At 40.2% G+C, this 25452-nt stretch overlaps 1 protein-coding gene across 18 annotated transcripts in view; it reads right to left on the reverse strand.

Moving 5' to 3' along the window:
- Window positions 1-25452, reverse strand: part of CALCOCO2 (calcium binding and coiled-coil domain 2) — a 49891-nt gene that overhangs the window by 19108 nt on the left and 5331 nt on the right. For 16 of the 18 annotated variants that reach the window (XM_070726498.1, XM_070726494.1, XM_070726500.1 and 13 more), the window contains 5 exons: window positions 13533-13739; window positions 11348-11450; window positions 7654-7787; window positions 3431-3556; window positions 1042-1148 (listed from right to left, as the gene is read on the reverse strand). In XM_070726498.1, the coding sequence (XP_070582599.1) occupies window positions 1042-1148; window positions 3431-3556; window positions 7654-7787; window positions 11348-11450; window positions 13533-13730 (668 nt within the window). In that variant the 5' untranslated portion in view covers window positions 13731-13739. Of the gene's footprint in view, window positions 1-1041; window positions 1149-3430; window positions 3557-7653; window positions 7788-11347; window positions 11451-13532; window positions 13783-25452 lie in introns of all 18 variants that reach the window. The other 2 variants (XM_070726503.1, XM_070726497.1) reach the window with 1 other exon arrangement.

The following is a 25452-nucleotide window of genomic DNA, read 5'->3' on the forward strand; positions in this document are numbered from 1 at the left end:
CAATATAAAAGATACTTTTGAATGATCGGTTGAGAATTCTGCAGCTCGGGTTCCCATAAACAATTCACACTGACCAATGAAATTTTTCATTTTGTCTGCTTCTCCTCCAAACTTCTCTGGCAACCCACTATGGGAGGAGATTGGCTGCTCTACCAGAGCCAGGGGGGCCACCGATGGCTGGACCAGCTTCAGTATCGTTGCTTGTAACTTCCTCATTTCTGCTTCCACTTCCTGTTGATGTAGGAGTAAGGTTTTCGCCATCTCTTGTGAAGGCATAGCAGCTTGCTGCGATGCGGCTGCCATATCCGTTGTTTTCTTCTTCCCAGAAGCGCAGAGTCTGGTAAGATTAATGTCAGGCGGAATAACCATAACCATTTCATGAAAAGGCCCAAGTAGATACTTTATTGCTGATCACGCATATTACAAATATCTGCCTTCCCTATAGGTTTAACCTCAGTCGTTTCCTTCTCTGAACAGATTCCAAGTTAAAATGTATTTTCAATACCCTTAGAGCAGGGGTTTACAACTAGGTACCCGTACCCCCTGGGGATGCGAGATAATATCCCAGGGAAATACGAAAATTTGGGTTCAGAAGTTTCAAAATTATGGTTTATGCGCATAATGATATGCGTATAATTATTTACTTTTGTAAGAGGTGTGAGAATATATCAGAAGCATTCTAGGGGTGTGGAGTATAGAAAAGGTTGGGAATCCCTGCCTTAGTAATTCCACTGCAACCTAGAGAACAACATATTTAACCACAATATACATATTATCAGTGTTATTATTCTAAACATAGCTAAACTATATGTATTAAAAAAAAACCAGTTTCATAAAAATATGGCTTTGCATTTGTTTCCACACATAATAACATGAAATAACAAAAACAGAACCAAGGGATTCTTAATATCTTTTTTACGGCTGCATTGAAAAGAGAAGAGGGGATTCATGAATCCAGACTTCCATAGGCTTCAATCACTTAAGGTTTACTTAGTGTTGTGACTGAACCAGCTATCCCTAGGAGGGGAAATAAATACTTACTGCATCAGGTCTTTCTTTATGGCACACTTCTCCTTTTCCAGATCTTCCTTCTGAGATTCAAGTTTCTCACATTTGTCCTCTAAATTGTTCACTTTGTCCTGAAGAGCCTGAAGTTGTGGAGCAGAAAAATAAATAATTAAGACTTACATTTATTATGTCACAGATAAGAAAAGAGTAACTGGAATTTCTGTTTATTTTATTTTATTAATTTATTTATTAGATTTGTATGCCGCCCCTTTCCATAGACTCAGGGCGGCTCACAACAGCAATAGAACAATTCATAATAAATCTAATAATTTAAAAACATTTAGAAACCACATTATTAAGCAGACATACATACAAACATATCATACAAAAATTGTGTAGGCCCGGGGGAGATATCTCAATTCCCCCATGCCTGGCGGCAAAGGTGGGTTTTAAGAAGTTTACGGAAGCCAAGGAGGGTGGGGACACACTATCTCGCACGTGCGCACCTGAGCAAAAAAAGGTTCACCATCACTGGTCTATAGTAACCAACAGTGGTTTTTCCGCTCTCTCTCCCCAATACAGGTGGAATGTTTTCTTAATACAATGGTACCTCTACTTAAGAACTTAATTCGTTTCGTGACCAGGTTCTTAAGTAGAAACATAGAAACATAGAAGACTGACGGCAGAAAAAGACCTCATGGTCCATCTAGTCTGCCCTTATACTATTTCCTGTATTTTTATCTTAGGATGGATATATGTTTGTCCCAGGCAGGTTTAAATTCGGTTACTGTGGATTTACCAACCACGTCTGCTGGAAGTTTGTTCCAAGGATCTACTACTCTTTCAGTAAAATAATATTTTCTCATGATGCTTTTGATCTTTCCCCCAACTAACTTCAGATTGTGTCCCCTTGTTCTTGTGTTCTCTTTCCTATTAAAAACACTTCCCTCCTGAACCTTATTCAACCCTTTAACATATTTAAATGTTTCGATCATGTCCCCCCTTTTCCTTCTGTCCTCCAGACTATACAGATTGAGTTCATTAAGTCTTTCCTGATACGTTTTATGCTTAAGACCTTCCACTATTTTTGTAGCCCGTCTTTGGACCCGTTCAATTTTGTCAATATCTTTTTGTAGGTGAGGTCTCCAGAACTGAACACAGTATTCCAAATGTGGTCTCACCAGCGCTCTATACAGTGGGATCACAATCTCCCTCTTCCTGCTTGTTATACCTCTAGCTATGCAGCCAAGCATCCTACTTGCTTTTCCTACCGCCCGACCACACTGCTCACCCATTTTGAGACTGTCAGAAATCACTACCCCTAAATCCTTCTCCTCTGAAGTTTTTGCTAACACAGAACTGCCAATACAATACTTAGATTGAGGATTCCTTTTCCCCAAGTGCATTATTTTACATTTGGAAACATTAAACTGCAGTTTCCATTGCTTTGACCATTTATCTAGTAAAGCTAAATCATTTACCATATTACACCTCCAGGAATATCAACCCTACTGCACACTTTAGAGTCATCAGCAGATAGGCAAACCTTCCCTACCAAACCTTCCCCTATGTCACTCACAAACACATGAAAAAGAATAGGACCCAGAATGTACCCACACCGCTTGTAACCTGTCTCTGCTCAGAATACTCTCCATTCACACGACGTTCTTAAGTAGAAGCAATTTTTCCCATAGGAATCAATGTAAAAGCAAATAATGCGTGCAAACCCATTAGGAAAGAAATAAAAGCTCGGGATTTGGGTGGGAGGTGCAGGACGAAGCAGCCGGAGGAAGAAGGTGAGATGAGGGGAATCAAAAAAATCCAAAACTTTAAGGCTTAAAAAAAAAAGAGGGACTCTGAGGCAGTGGCCAGAGAAAGGAAAACGCTCGTTCTGGGTTGCCCATAGAGAAGGGAATGTTTCTTTTCTCTGGGCACTGGCAGAGGTTTATTCCTTCTCTACGCACCCAGAGAAAGGAAAATGCTCCATTCGCTCTAGACAGCCAAAGCCTCCTTAAGCGCCAACAAAAGGCTCCTCTAGCCGCCCAGAAAAGCCCAAGATGGCCGGGATTAAAGGGAGAATCGCAGGAAACTGGCCAGGCCTTTGTGCCGTTCTCAAATGTCCTGGGAAATGTTTCTGGGCTCTGGTTCTTAAGTAGAAAATGGTTCTTAAGGAGAGGCAAAAAAATCTTGAACACCTGGTTCTTATCTAGAAAAGTTCTTAAGTAGAGGCGTTCTTAAGTAGAGGTACCATTGTACACTAAAACTAGGACTTTGAATAGGACATAGCTATTCCTACCTTCCTCTAAGGCAATATCTGTGGAGACTGTAAACTACAGTACATCATTCTAGTAAGAAAACATTAAGTGTATTCAATTTTGTTTTTTGTTGTTGTGCTTTGCTACGTTTTAGAGAAGGTTCCTACCTTAGCTGACACAAGTTCTTCTTGTAGATACACATTCTGCTCCTGGAGACTTACTAAGTTCTTCTTCAAGTTATGGTTTTCTTGAAGCAATGTTTCATTTTGCTTTTGCATTTTCTCCATTTCTTCCTGCAAACCAAAAATAAAAGAACCAAAGTGCATGGTATTAAAATGTTCTGGAGAGGTATGCTAGATCCTTCAGGATACAAACAGTTCTTTTGATCTAAATTTTTATTACATATTGTTGGTAATGAGTTCTAAGTTTATTAGTCTTTGATTACATGCAGTGCTAAGTGCGTCAGCAGAAACAGGGCATGGAGGATGTTTTTGATCTCTCTAGTTCAGTGTCTTTCAACCAGTGTGCCGTGGCACACTATTGTGCCGTGAGACATGGTCAGGTGTGCCGCGAAGCTCAGAGAGAGAAAGAAAGAAAGAGAGATAGAAAGAAAGAGAAAGAAAGCAAGAGAGAGAAAGAAGCAAGAGAGAGAAAGAGAGAGAGAGAAAAAGAGAACAAGAGAGAGAGAAAGAAAGCAAGAGAGAGAGAAAGAGAACAAGAGAAAGAAAGCAAGAGAGAGAAAGGGAGAGAAAGAAAGAGAGAAAGAGGGAGGGAAGGAGAGAGAGAGAAAGACATAGAGGGAGGGAGGGAGGGAGAGAGAAAGAGAGCAAAAAAGAGAGGAAGGAAGGAAGAGAAAGAAAGAGGGATGGAGAGAGAGAAAGAAAGAGGAAGGAAGGGAGATAAAGTGGGAGAGAGAAATAGAGCGAAAGGGAGGAAAAGAGAATTTTTTTGTCCAAACTTTTTTTAGCTTCCCCCCCCCCTGCCCCACTCAATGTGCCCCGGGGTTTCGTAAATGTAAAAAATGTGCCGCGGCTCAAAAAAGGTTGAAAATCACTGCTCTAGTTCGATCAAACCACCTTGGATTCATTTTTTTTGAAATATTAAAGAATTGAAAAATAGCAGACTACTTTACTGCACTATCCTAGTAAGCATTATTTGCATATTTTATCATGTGTTCCAGATGTAGCACAAGCTGTTTGAATTACTGGGACAAAAACATTTTTTAGATAGAATAATATGTGTGTGGGTGTGTGTGTGTATGATAGAGACATATTTTTGCTGATAATGAAAAGGAAGGGAGACTAGTATAGATCTATAGTGTTCCCTCGATTTTCACGGGGGATGCGTTCTGAGACTGCCCGTGAAAGTCGAATTTCTGCGAAGTAGAGATGCGGAAGTAAATACACCATTTTTGGCTATGGACAGTATCACAAGCCTTCCCTTTAAACCCCTAAATTATCATTTCCCATTCCCTTAACAACCATTTAGTCATCATTATTACTGGTATTCACCACTGAATAAGACACTTAGTGATCCTGATATTTATAAACATAATTTTTTATTAACAATAATTATTTTTTTTGTTATTTATTTGCAAAAATTATTAGTTTGGCGATGGCGTATGACATCATCGGGCGGGAAAAAACGTGGTATAGAAAAAACCCTGCGAAGTATCTTTTTAATTAATATTTTTTGAAAACCCATGGTGTAGGCTATTCGCGAAGTTCGAACCCGCGAAAATCGAGGGAACACTGTATATCAAGCTTATTTTGCTCTCATCAGCTAGACATACCCTTACCAGGATTTGAAATTGGATTTTTTGACAGAAACACAGACACATACACACATGTATATATGAATGTGTGTGTGTGTGAGTGAGTGTGTATTCTCTGTTGGATGTTTCTATGTGAATGCTTGATGGTTTTCTGGCAATATATCAATTTCAGTAAAACTGAGACACAAAAAAGAGGTCTGCAAATTCTTTGCTATTCAAACTGATCAGATTATAGATAAGGTGGAAGAACTGCCTTTCTGCCTAGATACATGTAAAAATATTCTTATTGTATGGAATCTTTTTTTAAAAAAAATTGTTATAATGGAAGTAAGATTGAAAGGATTTTCTTTTTCCTAAAAGGGTGTTATACATTTTTATAAAACTTACCGGTAGAATAAAGTTTTAAAAAGGCATTCATTTGATGGTGCAGATTATTGCATACCAGGCAAACCATTAGAAGAATGTGAAATGTTTTCAACCTGCTTTGACTTTGAAACCACTATTTCTAATGTGAAACTATTTAAAGTGGATTGGGAATGTTTCAATTCCCAATGAGACATTTCCAAAACAGGTGTTTTATGCTTAGAGCTAACACCCTAACCCAGGGGTTGGCAAATTGCGGCTCACGAGCCGCACGTGGCTTTTTCGCCCCTAGAGTGCGGTTCTTATGCAAAAGCATGTGTTGCCATGGTTTACGCGAACACAAGCAAAAGAAGAAGGAATTTATAGATATATTCTGTAGCAGTGTTCCCAAAAACAACCCTCCGCGCAGTCTTTTTCAAGGCTGCGTAGTGGAGCTGGGCACCGGAGTTGGAGGGGGGGGAGCGGCCAGCAAAGTGCGGGGAAGTCTTCCAGCCACAAAGGTTTTTCTCCTTCGAATGCAGTGTACCATCTAATTTTCCATGAATAAAATGCGGTATTTTGTTAGCAACTAATATCAATCATTTAAAAAGTTGCAAAAGTTTTTTTTTCTAATTTTGACATCCAGTTACATACATTTTCTTTTAATTAAATTCCCTCCTTAATGTTCCTTCAAAAAGTACACCAATTATATTTCTAACTTATTAACCATTATGCCAAAGTGCTTCCTTCTTTCTTTATACATTTTTCTATAAACCAAGAAAACCTTGTATAGCCAATTAGATGTTAACAAAAGAAAATTAAAAACAAAACATAAACATATACGAATTACAGACTTCTTCCCCCCTCTAAATAGTACATTTACCTAATCCCAAATTTAAAAATTATTTCAGCCCATCTAACATTCAGCCAATTAATACTTATCTACATTTCTTACTTAATTATTAATCTTAAATTTCACTCAATTTGAGAAAAGAAAAAAGGGGGGAATTCTAAATATTCTGTATTTTCAATCAATTAAAAATCATTAACATCATTAATCTCCCCAACAATTCTAAATTCAATTCCATTTATGCATTAATCCAAATCAGTATCACCTACTACATATCTTATTATAATACTTCTAACTTTATTAATACAGATCAGCTGTTCCTAAATTCATATATCTAAATAGAAAAAAATAATTAAAGTTAAAAAAGAGTAAACAAAACAATACTCCAAGCTTAATCAACCCTTCTCAAACTCCAATTTCTTTAATCTGAGCAGAACTTTGAAACTGAATACTGTATTTATCATATGGAGGTTTGATTTAAGCCAGTGTTTCCCAACCGTGGCAACTTGAAGATATCTGGACTTCAACTCCCAGAATTCCCCAGCTAGCATTCGCTGGCTGAGGAATTCTGGAAGTTGAAGTCCAAATATCTTCAAGTTGCCAAGGTTGGGAAACACTGATTTAAGCAATTGTTTTGAAATAATATATGAAATCCCAATTATTAAAAACATTATGATATTGTAATGAACCTGAAGATAACAGGTTTGATTGCATACCTAAAGATATTTTTAGAGGTTTTGGTTATGATAAAAGAAGGAATTTTAAAAAAGATATTTGTCAGAAGGTTACAAAAGGGGATCATATGACCTCTGGACACTGCAATCATCATAAATATGAATTAGTTGATAAGCATCTGAACTTTGATCATGTGAGGATTCTGCAACGGACTTAAGTGTGAAAAATAGTCATAAATTACTTTTTTCTGTGCTGTTGTAACTTTTAACAGTCACTAAATGAACTGTTATAGGTTATATTGTAAAAGGGGCTAGTTTATATAAAGTGTGCTGGAAGAAGGGGGAGATAGAGAGGGAAAGGGGGAAAGGATCATAGAGAAATACAGAGAGGGGGAAAGAGATACAGAAAGAGGGGGGCGAATAGAGAGGGAGAGAGAGACACACAGAGACAGGGGAGGAGAGAGAGAAATAGATAGAAGGGGAGAGAGAGAAAAGGGTTTTGTGGTTCCCAGTTCTCTGTCCTAATGACCGGCTTGGTAGGCGTGGCTGGGGGGGGAGTGTCATGTAATGGGTGGGAGGGAGTGATGTTCGAGTTGCCACGCCCACCCAGGTTTTGTGGATCCCGGTGGTGGTTTTTTTTGTGGGAAACGGGTCCAAATGGCTCTTTGAATATTTAAGTTTGCCTACACCTGCCCTAACCCATTCTCCACAAGCCTTTATTCAGTTCAGGACTTAAGAAAGGCAACTAACCTCCTTAGTCACTACCAGTATATCATCCTGAGCTTCATCGTGGAATTGAAAGGGAGTACTGGCTCCACGGACTTGTCCATCTTGATCTACATAGCAAAACTGATAATGCTCATCATCCTTTGGCAGATAGTAGGCTGAAAGAAGAAAAAGCCACATTCCATGTTTAGAGTCTCAATCACTGGGGAAAAATACAAAAATTAGCTATGTAAGACTTAGTTACGGCTTTCCCTTCAGAGTTAGTCTGCTGGATGCCAAACAGAGGGAAGGTTGACAGTTTTTAAATTTTCTCTCTTCCCCAAGTAGCTAAATTGACAGTTCCACGTATATCTGTCTGGGTCTTTTTGCACAAGGGTTTTGAAAACATACCCAGATTAAACCTAAGCACTTAAAATAAATGCACCTTTTCTTCCCTTTTTTATGATTTTAGACTCAGATTCTTTATTTTTACTATCAACAGCTCTCTCACCTCTCCCTCTTACTATCAACAACTTACTATCAACAGCTCTCTCAGGCCCATGTCCAGAGGTGGGTTTCAACAGGTTCTGAACATTTCTGGAGAACCGGTAGCAGAAATTTTGGGTAGTTCGGGAGAACCAGTAAATACCACTCCTTACTGGCCCTACCTCCATCTATTTTGTGCCTCCCGAATCCCAGCTGATCAGGAGGAAATTAAACTCTTTTAATCTTTAATAAACACTGTATGTATTTGTTGTGGTTGGCTCTGGCCAGCTCCTGCCCCAGGGAATGTGGAGGTGGGTGCAAGGGAAACTTCAACATGTCATAGGCCTGTGTTATTGCCGACAGAGTCAGTTCAGAGTTTAGTTTCCTCGGATGAAGAAGAAGGTGGGAGTGACTTGGAAGAGGGGGGCTTAGCACACAGCCCAGGCAGTCAATCTCCATTATCTTCCATTGATTCGGATGAAGACATCTTGGACCCACGCAAGCGCAGAATTATGCGTAGAAGAGACCAATTGAGGACATATTACAGGAGATAAGAGAAACCACCTGTGTTTGGGTGGGGCTCCAGTAATTAGGGCTGCTGCTATAAATAGCACCGTGTGGGTTTGGCCATTGTGGAAGAGTATCTGATCGCAGTTCTTCAGGAATCGTGTGTTGCTGTTTTCTGGACTTTGATTGTTGATTTTTCACACCTTTGAAACCAAAGCAGAGCAACGTGTAGGTGTGTGTCTCACTTCACTGGAAGAAGAAGGGGTGTGAAGTTTCTTCCCAACTGCTAGCTAAATACTTAATGACTGCTTAAGGGAAATTGTACAGACTACCCGGTTGTTTTGGGAAGAGTGCTCTTTGCAATACAAAAAGAGTGCTTAGTTTATTTTGAATTTTGTGATAAAGAACATTGTTTTGAATTTTCAAACGTGTGTGTGTCTGAAATTTGTACCCTTGAATTTTCGGGAGGCTCCTACCAGAGAGCTCGGCAGAACAGTATTAAAAGATGAAATATATTTAAATTTTTATAAAATCAGGAGGAAATGGGAATTTAGCAGTATCCTTTCGCTGGAGTTGGGAGGGAATGGGGCTTTTGCAGGATCCTTTCCCTTCCACACCTACCATGTCCACAGAACGGGTTGTAAAAAAAATTGAATCCCATTACTGCTCATGTCTCACCATAGCCATAGCTGAAGTGGGGGGAAATTATATCACCAGATTTCCCAGGATACAATTTACTGCTGAACTACACTCACTTCCCAACAATCAGCTTTCTTTTTTCTTTCCAGTGGTAAAAGTTACCAAGCCAGGAAATACTAGCCCTATAGCAGTGTATAACAAGTACTGGTCATTCTATTAGCACTATGCAAAATCACACTTTTTATCTCCTATAGAAGTGCCGAAACAGGAGCATGTGCACTTGTGCCAAAAACCAGAAGAGCAGCCATCCAGTGCTTCCAGTTTCTGGGGTATACATGTGCACCACCACCTAGACATGTGGCTTCTAGTGGGCATGCCCAAAGATCATCTGGCACACTAAAAACAGGAAGAGCAGCTGTCTTATGTGCATGTTTGAGAAGTTCAATATATCAACTGCAGAAAAAACAATAGCTGCCAACCTGCCTTCCATTGAGGACCTGTATACTGCACGAGTCAAAAAGAGGGCGGGGAAAATATTTACTGACCCCTCACATCCTGGACACAAATTGTTTCAACTCCTACTCTCAAAACGTCACTACAGAGCACTGCACACCAAGACAACTAGACACAAGAACAGTTTTTCCCCCGAACGCCATCACTCTACTAAACAAATAATTATTAATATTGATTGTTTCTTCATTGCTTATTTGACCCCTATGACAATCGTTAAGTGTTGTACCACATGATTCTTGACAAATGTATCTTTTTCTTTTATGTACACTGAGAACATGTGCACCAAGACAAATTCCTTGTGTGTCCAATCACACTTGGCCAATAAAATTCTATTCTACTCTATTCTATTCTATTCTGTTCTATTCTATTCTATGTGCAGCCTGGGAAGATGATCTTCCAGTTTCTGATGCATGCATGGGTACTGGCCAACTGGTCTTCTGCGCATGCATGTGTGTCAAAAACCAGAAGACCAGCTGGATAATGCGTATGCATGTGCCGGAAATCGGAAGAACAATGGACGATGGCTCATGTGCTCAGAGAGATGGTTTTGCCTGCCACTTTTGGCCGCTGTGCCATAGGTTTGCAATCATGATCCTACAGGAAGTTGACGGGCACTAATGGGATTTGGAGGATAACTGACAATACTATTAGCAACTAACTCTCAATCTAGCCAAATAATAAAAATAATTCATAAAATTAATAAACTTGGTGTTCTGCTGGGCTCTATGGTATGAGTCTCCCGAAAATTCAAGGGTACAAATTTCAGACACACACACTTGAAAGTTCAAAAACAATGTTCTTTATCACAAAAATTCAAAAGAAACAAAGCACCCTTATTGTATTGCAAAGAGCACTCGTCCCAAAACAATATGGTAGTCTGTACAATCCCCTTAATCAGTCCGTAAGTACTTAGCTAGCAGCTATGAAGAAACGTCACAGCCCTCCTTCTTCCATGAAGTGAAACACACACACTTTGCTCTGCTTTGGTTTCAAAGTCGTGAAAAATCAACAAACAGCAAGGCACAGTCCTGAAGAACAACGATCAGATAACCTTCCACAACGGCCCAAGCCAGCACACTGCTATTTATATCAGCAGCTCTAATTACTGGAGCCCCACCCAAACACAGGTGGCCTCTCTTATCTCCTGTAATATTTCTTCTCTTCTATGCATAAGTCTGCGCCTGCGTGGGTCTAACACTTCCTCATCCGAATCAACCAAAGATAATGGAGATTGGCTTCCTGGGCTGTGTGCCAAGCCCCCCTCTTCCAAGTCAACCCCACCTTCTTCTTCGTCCGAGGAAACTGCACTACCTGACTCTGTCGGCAATAAAACAGGCCTATGACATGTTGATGTTTCCCCTGCATCCACCTCCACATTCCTTGGGGCAGGAGCTGGGCCAGAGCCAACCACAACACTCGTTAATTGGTTTCACAGGTTCTTTTTAAGGGACTGTTATGAATAAAGCCTAGATTTCAATCAACCCATTATGGATGCAACTCTGGCACTATACGCAAGGTTGGTTTTCAGTACATGATGATTACTGCAGATTTCCTGTGGCAAAGATGCACCACCAGTTCTCTTTTCATCACTGACCTTTAAAAAGCACCTGCTGTTGTTCAGCGTAGTGGTTCTCAGGATTACTAAACTCAGGGGCCCACATGAAGGTGAAGTATTCACGCGTTGTCTTCCATCCCACCTGTAAGACAACAACAAAAACGCATGTGAAGGCTTCTGATTCCTGCTCTGACTAGTCATCAATCAGCCTGGGTTCTTTCACACATGCTGGAACTGCTAAAGTCTATATTAACTATGGATCTGGGGAACTGCAATCCAAGTATGCTGCTCAAAATTTTTTATTTTATTTATTCAATTTTTATGCCGCCCTTCTCCTTAGACTCAGGGCGGCTTACAACATGTTAGCAATAGCACTTTTTAACAGAGCCAGCCTATTGCCCCCACAATCCGGGTCCTCATTTTACCTACCTTAGAAGGATGGAAGGCTGAGTCAACCTTGAGCCGGTGATGAGATTTGAACCATTGACCTTCAGATCTACAGTCAACTTTAGTGGCCTGCAGTACAGCACTCTACCTGCTACACCACCCCGACTCAAAAAGGGAACACTCAAATAACACATCCTAGATCTGAATGAATGAAATATTCTCAATGAATATTTCATTTGCACAACTATTCCATTTGCACAACAGCATGTCAAATTGACTGTCAATCAGTGTTGCTTCCTAAGTGGACAGTTTGATTTCACAGAAGTTTGATTTACATGTAGTCATAGTCTGTTGTTTAAGTGTTCCCTTTATTTTTTTGTCTGAGCAGTGTATATTTTCAAGATGTCAGGCTGAAGACTGTTTTAGAAATGATGTGGCGTATTTGATTTGCATCCTCTTGGCGCCATCAAATAAAAAGTTACTGAATGAAGGAACTATAGACTCTAATTCAGATAGAACAATCTTATGTGAAATTTACATTGGAAGAAGGAAAGAGTAATGATCCATGTTGGCCCTGATGGTTTACTGCATCCAACGAAAGGAGGAGAGGGAAAACCATCTTTCAAATTACAACGAATAGGAAGGCATCGCCTACACTAGCAACAGGGCTAGAATCAAGTCCCAAGAGGTTCGAAGATAGGAAAATTGTAAGGCTTTCAGAGAGCATACTTAATCCCAGCACATCTTGTCCAACGTTTTGGAGGAACACTGGGAAACATTTCACCTAGCGAAATGCTTAACCTGCATTTCAAGGAACCTGTAGTGGCAAAATTTATCGTTCTGCTGAAATATCATTTTTCATGAAGGACTTCAGAGAAAGTTAAGCCTCTTATTTTGATCTCTGAATTTGTTTGTTTGTTTGTTTGTTTGTTTGTTTGTTTATTGGATTGGATTGGATTGGATCGGATTGGATTTGTGTGCCGCCCTCTCCGGAGACTCGGGGCGGCTAACAGCAACAATAAAGCAGTGTACAATAGTAGTCTGATGTTAGAAATAATTAAAATCTAAATAATAAATAAATCTAAATAATAAATAAATAAATAAATAAAAGCCCATTAATATAGAAAAAAAACACCAAACATACATACCATGCATAGAATTGTAAAGGCCTAATGGGAAGAGGGTCTCAATTCCCCCATGCCTGATGGCAGAGGTGGGTTTTAAGCAGCTTACGAAAGGCAAGGAGGGTGGGGGCAATTCTAATCTTTGGGGGGAGTTGGTTCCAGAGGGCCGGGGCCGCCACAGAGAAGGCTCTTCCCTAGGGTCCCGCCAAGCGATATTCTTTAGTTGACGGGACCCGGAGAAGATCCACTCTGTGGGACCTAACTGGTCACTGGGATTCGTGCAGCAGAAGGTGGTCCCTGAGATAATTATTTTAGGAATTCTCTCTCAAAGTGGTTTATTAATAGTACCCATTCACAATTTTGGGGAAAGTAATTTTCAAGCGAAAGTAAAACTCAACTGAGATAAATGTTGGCAGAGTAAACAGCTAAAATTGGCACAAGCACTACTTACATGCTAAAAAAGACACATAATTTATTAACAAAAACTGAAAGTTGAATTGAAAAAAAAAATAGCTTCCCTCCTGTACTATTTCTTCTTGACCTCAAGGTATGGATCTCAGATAAACCCAAAAATTACCAAATATCAACTTTCAAAAAAATCCTGAATTCTTTTCTCCTAATGTCTTTATCGAAAGAGATCAACTATCCTACATCAGTTCCAACTGCTGTGTTTTACAACTCAGGTATCAGTGGTTATTGCAAATAAAACTTACTCTGAATATGCCCACCCAATCCTTGATGTGAGGCATGAAGTACTGGGAAGTGTTATAATAGCAAGCTACATCTGCTCCAGGAGCATAGAATTTCTTCATGTTTGCAAAGACAACCTGATAGAAATGGCAGCTTTCCAGCAGGACAGCAGAAGTAGGTGGTTCCTCCAAATTGCTGGATGCAGAAAATATATCTGACATATTGAAGCCCTGTAAAGAAAAGAACCAAACTCAGAAAGAGAGATAGAATAGACTTGCATAGGAGAACAGCCCAGTAAACTATGCCCTCATTGTTCTAAAATGAATAACAAACTCATGTTTAAAAACAATACTCCTCCTGCAATCAAAATGATATTGTCAAACCCAAACAGTAGAGCAACATCCCCAAGGCGCCTTGCTTTCCCCTTGAAAACAGATAGATAAGATTCCAAGGGGTGTCAGTCCTGGAGCTCTTGCATCTGGGCAATTGTTCAAGGCTAATTCCCCAACTGGTTCTTCTGCCCTGCCTGGCTGGACACTTCCCAACAAATGCCAGCCAGATGGACAAAGGAGAAACAACAGCAATTCTCAGAAATGCAGATTTTCAACAGATACAGAATGAGTTCTCTGAGGTTGGAATGGGAAACACAAGGGGGAGTAATTAAATGAAACTGAATGCCTCCAGTGCTTTGGATCAACTCCCAATAACTCTGCCCAGCACAACCAATGGCAAGGGATAGATGTAGTAATTCTGTACTGTTTATCACACAAAGTATTATCAGGGAAGAAAGCATGGCTGAAGGAACAAGTACCTGTACACTTATTTAGTGTTTGGCACTACAACTTATATTTTATGACCAGAACGTGAAACATTGAACTTCTCAAACCTGCTTATCTACCCTAGAAACATAGAAACATCGAAGACTGACGGCAGAAAAAGACCTCATGGTCCATCTAGTCTGCCCTTAAACTATTTCCTGTATTTTATCTTACAATGGATATATGTTTATCCCAGGCATGTTTAAATTCGGTTACTGTGGATTTACCAACCACGTCTGCTGGAAATTTGTTCTAAGGATCTACTACTCTTTCAGTAAAATAATATTTTCTCATGTTGCCTTTGATCTTTCCCCCAAGTAACTTCAGATTGTGTCCCCTTGTTCTTGTATTCACTTTCCTATTAAAAACACTTCCCTCCTGAACCCTATTTAACCCTTTAACATATTTAAATGTTTCGATCATGTCCCCACTTTTCCTTCTGTCTTCCAGACTATACAGATTGAGTTCATTAAGTCTTTCCTGATACGTTTTATACTTAAGACCTTCCACCATTCTTGTAGCCCGTCTTTGGACCCGTTCAATTTTGTCAATATCTTTTTGTAGGTGAGGTCTCCAGAACTGAACACAGTACTCCAAATGTGGTCTCACCAGCGCTCTATATAAGGGGATCACAATCTCCCTCTTCCTGCTTGTTATACCTCTAGCTATGCAGCCAAGCATCCTACTTGCCTTTCCTACCGCCCGACCACACTGCTCACCCATTTTGAGACTGTCAGAAATCACTACCCCTAAATCCTTCTCTTCTGAAGTTTTTGCTAACACAGAACTGCCAACTACCCTACCTACTTTCCTTTCTTTATGTAGCTGACTGGGAATTAGTGCAGCCTACAACTATCTTTTTGGGAGATGTCTTTTCCTGCTTTCCTATCTCCAGCATATAGAATAGAATAGAATTTTTACTGGCCAAGTGTGATTGGACACACAAGGAATTTGTCTTGGTGCATATGCTCTCAGCGTACATAAAATAAAATATACTTTTGTCAAGAATCATGTGGTACAACACTTAATGATTGTCATAGGGGTCAAATAAGCAATGAAGAAGCAATATTAATAAAAATCTTAGGATATAAGCAACAAGTTACAGTCATACAGTCAACATGGGAGGAAATGGGTGATAGGAATGATGAGAAAAACTAGTAGAATAGAAGTGCAGATTTAGTAGAAAGTCTGACAGTGTTGAGGGAATTATTTGTTTAGTAGAGTGATGGCGTTCGGGGAAAAACTGTTCTTGTGTCTAGTTGTCTTGGTGTGCAGTGCTCTATAGCGACGTTTTGAGGGTAGGAGTTGAAACAATTTGTGTCCAGGATGTGAGGGGTCAGTAAATATTTTCCCCGCCCTCTTTTTGACTTGTGCTGTATACAGGTCCTCAATGGAAGGCAGGTTGGCAGCAATTGTTTTTTTCTGGGATAGGACTCACTATGGTCTGACTTGCAAATAATTGAGATATCCAAACATTTTTTTAAAAATGATGCTTCTCCTTTAGCACTGGGGTTCTTTTGAGCCACAGGCTCCAAAATGAGATTGAAGCTCCAGTCTCATATTATTCAATGACCCTGTCCAGTGGTGAGAGAAACTATAGCCAGGTGGACACGGGGGTTCTAGCAGTTGTGGCTGAGTTAAAAAAAATATCCCACAAATATCTGGTCCTGTTGAGTGATCTGGCTAACTTTGGCCTCATCACCTCTTTTGAGGTGGCCAGGCACATAGGCAAAGATCCCTCACTCAAGATTGTCTAGATCAGGGGTAGGCAAACTTGGCTCTTCTATGAGTTTGTGGACTTCAACTCCCAGAATTCCTGAGCCAATCATGCTAACTCAGGAATTCTGGGAGTTGAAGTCTACATGTTGTAGAAGAGCCAACTTTGCCTACCCATGGTCTTAATTGTTTAACCCTGCTGTTCTCCTCACATTTACTATACCCTTGTGATCCTCGGGTCATATATGACCCAGACTAAAAAAAGCTACTGGAATTGTTTTTTTTAATACTTTTTTTGCTAGTATACTAATTTGAACATTTCTGAACACAACAAAATGAAAACTGAAGTGAAAAAATTAATGCTCATTTGTTTATTTTGCTTAGAAAAGCCACCACCACCCCGACACAGCCGGACATGTGAGCTCAGGTCCGGCGCGCATACCAGCCAGCTGAATTTCAGGCCCACTGGGAGTCAGGAAACAGGTTGTTTCCAGCCTCCAGAGGGGGTGGGGAAGGGACGGGTTTTTTTCTCTCCCCGAACTTTAGAGCCTTTCTAGGAGCCTGGGGAGGGCGGAAACAACCTTCCCCACTACCCCCGGGAAGGCCCTCCAGAGCTGGGAAATGGCCCGTTTGCCAATTTCAGGAAGTTAGGAAACAGCCATTTCTGGCCTTTGGAAGGGGGGGGATATGCCATTTTTGCCCTCCCCAGGCTCAAAAAGGTCTGAAGCCTTGGGAGAGAAGGGAAAAAAGGGCTTCTGGTCCAACCTAAAATTGGCAAATGGGTCATTTTCTGCCTCCAGAGGGCCTCTGGGGGAGCCCTTTTGACCCTCCCCAGGCTCCTAGAAAAGCTCTGAAGCCTGGGGAGAGCAAAAAACAGGTGTGACTGCCATCACATGCTTGGAGCGAGGGGTGTTGTGACACATGCGTGTGCGGAGAGGCACATCGAATTATGAGTGTATGCGACAACCCCCCAATCCAGTGTTCCCTCTAATTTTTTTGGGGGGGTGGGCGGAAAAGTATAGTGTCTGAGTGGCAGTCCCTTCGGGACTGGGCGGCACAGAAATATTAAATAAATAAACAAACAAACAAACAAGCAAGCAAATAAAAAACCCACCCTGTTTTGCCTCAGAGAATTTCAAAATAAAATACTGTACTGTGTGTCTATAACAGTGAGCTCATAATAGGGCAACTCTATCAATATCAAAATGCCACTTAAATAGTTGAGCTAGTTTCAAACTAGATTTTGATTTTCTTTCTCTCTTCCTTAGTCCCATTCTTTTTCTTTCTCTTTTCCTTCCTCTCTTTTTTCTATCTGTTTCTCTCTCTTCCTCTCTTTCTCCTTCCCTCTCACTCTTTCCCTCTCGGCTTCTGGGCAGGTTTGGAAAACTCTGAGTTGATGATGATTTTTAAGTGAGTGATTGCTCACTGCTCAGCTTAGAGGGAACTATGCCCCAATTCCCCCCCCTTTTGGTACACAAACCAAAAAAGGTTTGCCATCACTAGAGTAGAAGATCTCCAAAGTTGATATTCTATGTTCTATATTCTATGTTCTATGTTCTATGTCCTATGTTGTATATTCTATATTCCATATTCTACTGCTACCAAGTGAACTACTTAGTCTATTGATTTGCAAACAAATCATCAGGAGGTTTTGTACATCGTGAATTGGCTGCTCCATTTCTATTGATCTGTCTTTGCCTTTGATGAACATGGTTAACTGTTGTTTTCTTTAGCACGTGCTAATAGGAGCCACAGTGGATTACAACTAACCCTTCATAGGTTAATCACATATGTAGACTAGCTGACAGAATGTGGCTTTGTATCTTTGCAAAGGAATTCTGCAAATGGGCCTGTTATTGGAACAAAGGAAAGTAACATGGCATTTAGCTGGCAAAGGTCTAGAGATAAAAGGAAGATTATCATTAGCAGGTTAAAATGCACACATGATTTTCTGTGCATGTGATTTTTTTTTTTTGCATAAAAAAGACCTTGCTGAATTTTAACAAGTATGCTTGATTTGAATTTGGGACCTAAGTTCCCTTTACCTTTACTTTTGTAACAGAAATAAAGAGTTTGCATTACACCTTATTCGGCATGAATTCATTGGCCTACAGCAGTGTTTCCCAACCTTGGCCACTTGAAGATATTTGGACTTCAACTCCCAGAATTCCCCAGCCAATGCTGGCTGGGGAATTCTGGGAGTTGAAGTCCAAATATCTTCAAGTGGCCAAGGTTGGGAAACACTGGCCTACAGTACTGGGTAATTTGAATCCAGTGTTGGATTGGGCCAGCAATTGAAACAAAAACAATACTGGTATTAGCACTGGTATTCCTTGGAGAGAACACTGAAAAATAGAGGGGCAAGAACAGAGTTTCTCATTTACCATGTGATGTACCATTGTTTGATGCACAGACTACATTTCTTCCTCCCCCCAAATGGTTTAGGTAGGGGTACTCCTGTCAAAAAACTCCTGTTTCCTTCAGAGTTGTGCTGATACCAGCAAAACAGCACTATCCAGGCAAATCAGGAAACCTTTGCAGCATACAACACAAGATTTGCAAATGTCCTTATAATTTTAAAAGCACTTAGGGAATAAAGACAGTATTCCCCCCCACCATCCCAAAATAGCCTGAGAAAGAAGACACTTAAGGACAGGAATATTGGTAGCCAGCAGCTAATCAAAGCTACAACTTTCTATGCAATTCTATTATATTTATGCAACAATTATTTAGATGGGGTTGCAATTGGGGTAAGGGAAAGTATCTCTAGTCTCTTTTGGCCATTAAATCATTGGTTGTGGTAGATAAACCTTTTGGATTGGGGGCACTTTTGGAAATTTTGAGTGTATATAAACCCATAAAACAAATAAATCCCTGTAGACATCATCCTCATGAAAGACCCCACTGACAGATAAAAAATGCCTATAAACCCCTGCTTTGCAAATGCCTCATTCATTGGTCTTTTGTGGAGCCTTCAAATATTTCCTTAATCAAATAATGCTACGATTTTTGCTGCATACCATCTTCCTATTTGCTTTTTTTTAAGACAGGGAAGTGGATAGATGTGTAGATACAGATACAGCTCCGCGTGCCACCTGTGGCACACGTGCCATAGGTTCACCATCACAGCAATAAGGTGATACAACAATGCGTTTATTAATAGGGCTTTCAATGGTTTGGATCTAAATGGGAACAGGAACTTTGGAAACTGCAGAAACACAAGCAGCATTGCCTAATGGTGGAAACCTCTGAAGAAGCTGAGTGATGCTAGAAAAAGATGTTACTGTTTAATGAACTGCAGACAGGTGTGAAGAGATATTTTGGGACTCAAACAATCTAATTCAAAGCATAGCATAATGCAACCCAGTAGGTACTCCTTAAGATTGCCATAAAATCCTCTGACAATGAAAAGAGACATACACAGGGTTGGTTGGATGGAACTGGGATGTAGCAAGTGGGATGGTGGTGGTGTGAAGATAAGGATAAGTTTGGCTGGGACTACCAAGATATCTCAACAGCTCTAAGAAACACGGATATCAAATTAGGTCCAAGAAGCTTGCTAGAAATAAATTCTAATTTCCCAAGCAACAAGTAACTGATTGATATTATTTATAGGAGAAATGTAAAATATGGTAAATATATACTGCTCAAAAAATAAAGGGAACACTCAAATAACACATCCCAGATCTGAATGAATGAAATTTTCTCGTTGAATATTTCATTTGCACAACTATTCCATTTGCAAAATAGCATGTGAAATTGATTGTCAATCAGTGTTGCTTCCTAAGTGGGCAGTTTGGTTTCACAGAAGTTTGATTTACTTGAATTTTTATTCTGTTTTTTAAGTGTTCCTTTTATTTTTTTGAGCAGTGTACAAGGAATATATTTGGAGGAATCTATGTCGCCAAACTGAAAAAGAAGGAAGAAAAGTTCCCAATCAATTCAACTAGGTTTCTGAATTGTAGGAAGTCCTCTCTCTTTTGTATCTGAAATTTAGAATATAGATCTAATAGTCATTAGCATAGAAGTGGCCCTGTATAGAGAATACATTCTTAAACAGTAATTAGAATATTTTATAGAATATGTATAGTATTAGAACATTTTAATTGAGCATTTGCACTTTTACTTAGACTGAGAAATCATATTTTGTTTTAAGATTTGTTGACTTTCTTGCTCTTCACTCCTCAGAGGCATTGGAGACAACTTGCCCAGGAAAGTGAGATAAGCTGTTTAGATAAATGTGTTTTCACAAAAGTTAGACATAAGAAAGTCCTTATTTGAGGAGGGAACTGATGGCATGTATAGAGGGATTGATAAAGGGACAAATTTTAATGTCTATAACCTGGATGGATGAATTCTTGCCACTGCCCAACAAACAGCTTGTTTCATTATTTTTGACCTAACTTAATTTCATACAACTGACTGCTTTTTTAAAAAAATATTCCAGCTCAGAATAAACTTGGTAAGAATAAGGAAATTCTAACACAGCTTCAAAAATATGCTAGTAATTGTTATTAATAGCAAAGTAACAGTCAGATCAAAGTACTTAACTCTGATGTATTCTATTGCTTATTCACTATTCCTTTTATTAATAAATAAGAATTTATATGAGACAAGTTTCCATGGATTTCGATCTTGATGTTATTTAGTGCACAGAACTGCACTGTGTTTTTTTCATTCAGTTTCTATAATAGGTGAGACCGACTCTGGTGGCAGGAGAGGGGAGAAAAAGCACAAATACAGTGTTCCCTCGATTTTCGCGGGTTCGAACTTCGCGGAAAGTCTATACCACGGTTTTTCAAAAATATTAATTAAAAAATACTTTGCGGGTTTTTTCCCTATACCACAGTTTTTCCCACCCAATGACATCATATGTCATCGCCAAACTTTTGTCTGCCTTTAATAAATATTTTTTTAAATAAACTTTAATAAATAAACATGGTGAGTAATAATTTGAATGGTTGCTAAGGGAATGGAAAATTGCAATTTAGGGGTTTAAAGTGTGAAGGGAAGGCTTGGGATACTGTTCATAGCCAAAAATGGTGTATTTACTTCCGCATCTCTACTTCGCGGAAATTCGACTTTCGCGGGCAGTCTCGGAACGCATCCCCCGCGAAAAGCGAGGGAACACTGTACTCATAAACGGTGGTGGTGGTAGAGGTTTGTCATTTGTCCAATAAGAGGATTTTCTGTACTTATTCAACAGGCAATAGAAGCAACTCATTTGGGAAGCGCTGTGTAAGAGTTGGAAACAGCACTTCTTTATGAATTGCCTCTTCTCAACAGATACAGCCCTTGGTAATGGAAGCCCACATTATTTTAATATTGTTACTGCTACTAATTTTAGCAAATAGTAAGCAACCTGTTTTTCTCAAATATTCTCTCCTTCTCCAACACTGCTAGATAATTAATTTATGTTTTACTTTAAGAGAAATCATCTTTTATATAAGAAGCCTGAGTTGCTGTCAGGTTCAGTAATGTGATCTGCAAATGAAACTAAAGCCACCGGGACTTAAAATCAAGCGTAGGCCAAAAAATGTTCCTTGGTCTTAGCGGTAACTTTTTTTAAAAAAGTCATCTAAACTTCCTGCATTGGGGCCTCTGATTGACTGGAAACACAGGCTTACCTCTTTTGTCTCTGTAATGTTTGGCAAATCCTTAGTTTTGCTTATTCACTGAAATAAGGTAGCTTTCCCACACCCAGGGCTCTTTGTGTGTGTGTGTGTGTGTGTTTGTATGTGTGTTGGTCTACAATTCAGGCTGAAGATGATTGAAGTAGCCTCTGCAAGGCATTTGGCAGGGAAAAGGAGCTCCCGGGAGACACAACTCCACAAAGCAGGCCTTAAAGAGACCCCAATGATAATCAGGAAGACATTTTGAAAATTACAGTACAATAGAAGCGTAGACATCAGAGAGTTATTGTTAATGGCGAGTATTCTGAGCAGAGACAGGTTACATGCGGTGTGCCACAAGGGTCTGTTCTGGGTCCTATTCTTTTTAATATGTTTGTGAGTGACATAGGGGGAGGTTTGGTAGGGAAGGTTTGCCTATTTGCCGATGACTCTAAAGTGTGCAATAGAGTTGATATTCCTGGAAGGGTCTGTAATATGGTAAATGATTTAGCTTTACTAGATAAATGGTCAAAACAATGGAAACTGCAGTTTAATGTTTCCAAATGTAAAATAATGCACTTGGAGAAAAGAACTGCATTGGCAGTTCTGTGTTAGCAAAAACTTCAGAAGAGAAGGATTTAGGGGTAGTGATTTCTGACTGTCTCAAAATGGGTGAGCAGTGTGGTCGGGCAGTAGGAAAAGCAAGTAGGATGCTTGGCTGCATAGCTAGAGGTATAACAAGCAGGAAGAGGGAGATTGTGATCCCCTTATATAGAGCGCTGGTGAGACCACATTTGGAATACTGTGGTCAGTTCTGGAGACCTCATCTACAAAAAGATTTGATCATAATTTTCAGCTGCTATAGTGCGCATGAATAGGAAAGGATGCAGGGAAGTGTACTTTGGTTCACCAACATTAGCTGGACACTGAATTCCATAGTTAATATGATAAAAGGAATATAGCTGATACCACTTGTGAGCCTCCCACTCCTGGCACATGATGGCACACCTGTTTTTTGTTCTCTCCAGGCTTCAAGAGTGTTTCTAAAAGCCTGGGGATGGCGAAAAGGGCGTTCCCTACCCCTCATGCCCTGGAGGCCCTACAGAGGGTGGAAACGTCATTTGCTGACTTTTGGTTAGACAGAAAGGCCCAGGGGGGGTGGGTTGCTCTCCGCAAGCTCCATAGTTTTTCTATGAGCCTGAGGAGGGCAAAAATGGCCTTCCCCACCCCCGAGGTCCTCTGGAGGCTGGAAATGTTCCATTTACCAACTTCCATTTGGACCGGATGGCCCATTTTTTGCTCTCTCCAGGCTCCGGAGCCTTTCTAGGAGCCTGGGGAGGGTGAAAACAGCCCCCCCCCAAAGACCTCCGGAGGCCAGAAATGACCCATTTGAAGTTGGGAAACAGGCCATTTCTGGCCTCTGGAGGTCCTCTGGTGGGGGGGGACCATTTTTCCCCTCCCAGGCTCCTAGAAAAGCTCTGAAGCCTGGAGAGAGCAAAAAACGGGCCTTCCCCAGCCTCTCCAAAAGCAGCCTGTGGGCTGGACCCAGTGGGCCTGGGAGGTCTGAAAATCAGCTGGCTGGTGTACACATGCATACCGGAACTGAGCTCTCATGCCCACTGATATAGCTCCAGATGCCACTTGTGCAGCGGTGGGCTACGAGCCGGAACACTAAATTGCGCTAGCTGCCACGGTTCGTAAGTTCTTGCAGGACCAGTGCGATTTTGGTGAACCTATGGCATAGATACCACAAGTGCAGTGGTGGGCTATGTGCCGGAATGCTAAATTGCGCTCACCGCCGCGGCTTGTAAGTTCTTGTGGGACCAGCGCAATTTTGCTGCTGCACCTGTGGAGGTAGCAAAACTGCACCTGTGGAGGCAGCAAAATTGCGCACAGAGACGCAAGTAAAAGCTCGCCAAAACATGGGCGCAGTTTTGCTACCTCCACAAGTGCAGCAGCAAAATTGCGCTGGTCCCGGAAGAACTTATAAGCCGTGGCAGGGAGTGCAATTTAGCGTTCCGGCTCATATCCCACCACTGCACTTGTGTTATCTGTGCCATAGGATCGCCATCACAGCCCCTAGGGATGCTGTTGCTCCTCATAGCTCCTGTACTTTTAATACTCATTAAAAGATGTATCAAAATTGCAGAGGGGAATTAACTAAGTTGCAATTCTGTTATAAACAACTACTACAAATATCTCTTCTAGCAGTTGCTAGGCTGGAAGGGATGCTTGTAGTAAGGGATGAAATGCTACCAGTTTGGGCATAACGGTAGCGTCGGCCGCCAGTGGTTTGGAGAACTGGTAGAAGGGGCAGCGAGTGGCTCTGCCCATCTGCCTGGATGACATTTTCTGCACATGCGCAGAGGGTAAGAAAACATGTGAGATGGTGGCGCGCATGGATAAAGCAAGTTCAGACGTGCAAAACACGCATTTACGAACTGGTAGGGAAAGTAAATAGAGTCTGCGGAGAGGGGCAGCATACAAATCTAATAAATTATTATTATTATTATTATTATTATTATTATTATTATTATTATTATTATTATTAAATTCAACGCTGCTTGTAGTGGTTTAGGTTTAGAGCTATCATTAGCAAAGCCAATATTTAAGTCTTTTTCAGTCACTAAAACTCAAGCTTGTTTCAGACAACATATCAAAACTAATTCTCAAACTCCGTTTTGCGGTCTCTGAGTATAACACATGATTTAGCAGAAGTTGTAGCAAACTGTGAAAAAAGCAACTATGAAATACAATTATGAAGTATTTATTCACATGAGGAATAAGCAAAAATAGTTAGAGATCCTAGACTAAATACAAGGATGGAAAACAAATAACCCATCTACTAAGCCATAAGTGAAATCAGATATGACAATATTAGTCATATGCCAATCTTGTAGGTAATTATTTGCACAGATTCACAGCAACTGTATAGATTTGCTATATTATGGATAATATGCACTGGGGAATTCTGGGAATTGAAGTCTACCTGTCTTAAAGTTGCTGAGTTTGAGAAGTGGATCCAGGACTAAATGCAGGATTGGATTAAATAATAATAATAATAATTATTATTATTATTATTATTATTATTTATTAGATTTGTATGCCACCCCTAACCTCTATGGTCACTTCAAACAAAATTATTCTACAAATCTTTCAGAGAAGTCCATTTTAAAGAGAAGTGCAGCCTTGCTTTGCATTATACAAATCCTCAATTTTGAGATTTAGTTGAGATTTCCAATCTTGCTCCACATTTGTTTTTGACAGTGCATGTTTTTTTTTAAAAAACAGGAAGTTCAGAATTCAGGAGGCAACATCACTGGAAATCTGATTTTCCAAAAGGTGTCAGAAAACAGATCAGGGATTAACATGGAGTTTGCGGAGAGGGGCGGCATATAAATCCAATAAATCTAAATCTATAAATCTAAAACTACATCATTTCAATCTAGTATTGAAAATTTGTTTAATGATACATTTGCATTTCTGTTTGAAACGAGAAAGATAACATATGATGATGAGTAATATTGTTGCCTGTTACTGTCAGGGTCAGTTATATGAGTCATCTAATGGGGTAATGAAGAAATCTGATAAGTCATTTTTACTGCTTTCCATGACCTCCAAATTCTTAATTGTGCTTGGTGTTTGTAAATCTCTTCCATCTGTTCTGCAATTACGCCCCCACCTTCAGTGTCAAACCCCTTCTCCCTCCCCCGTCTTCAGGTTCCGTTTGCAGAATGAGAGCCAAATTAATGGTAAGAACTTTGCAAAAGAACTATCTATACTCCAAGCATGGACAT

This window comes from Erythrolamprus reginae, chromosome Z, assembly GCF_031021105.1.
Source record: "Erythrolamprus reginae isolate rEryReg1 chromosome Z, rEryReg1.hap1, whole genome shotgun sequence".
NCBI classification, from domain to species: Eukaryota; Metazoa; Chordata; class Lepidosauria; order Squamata; family Dipsadidae; genus Erythrolamprus; species Erythrolamprus reginae.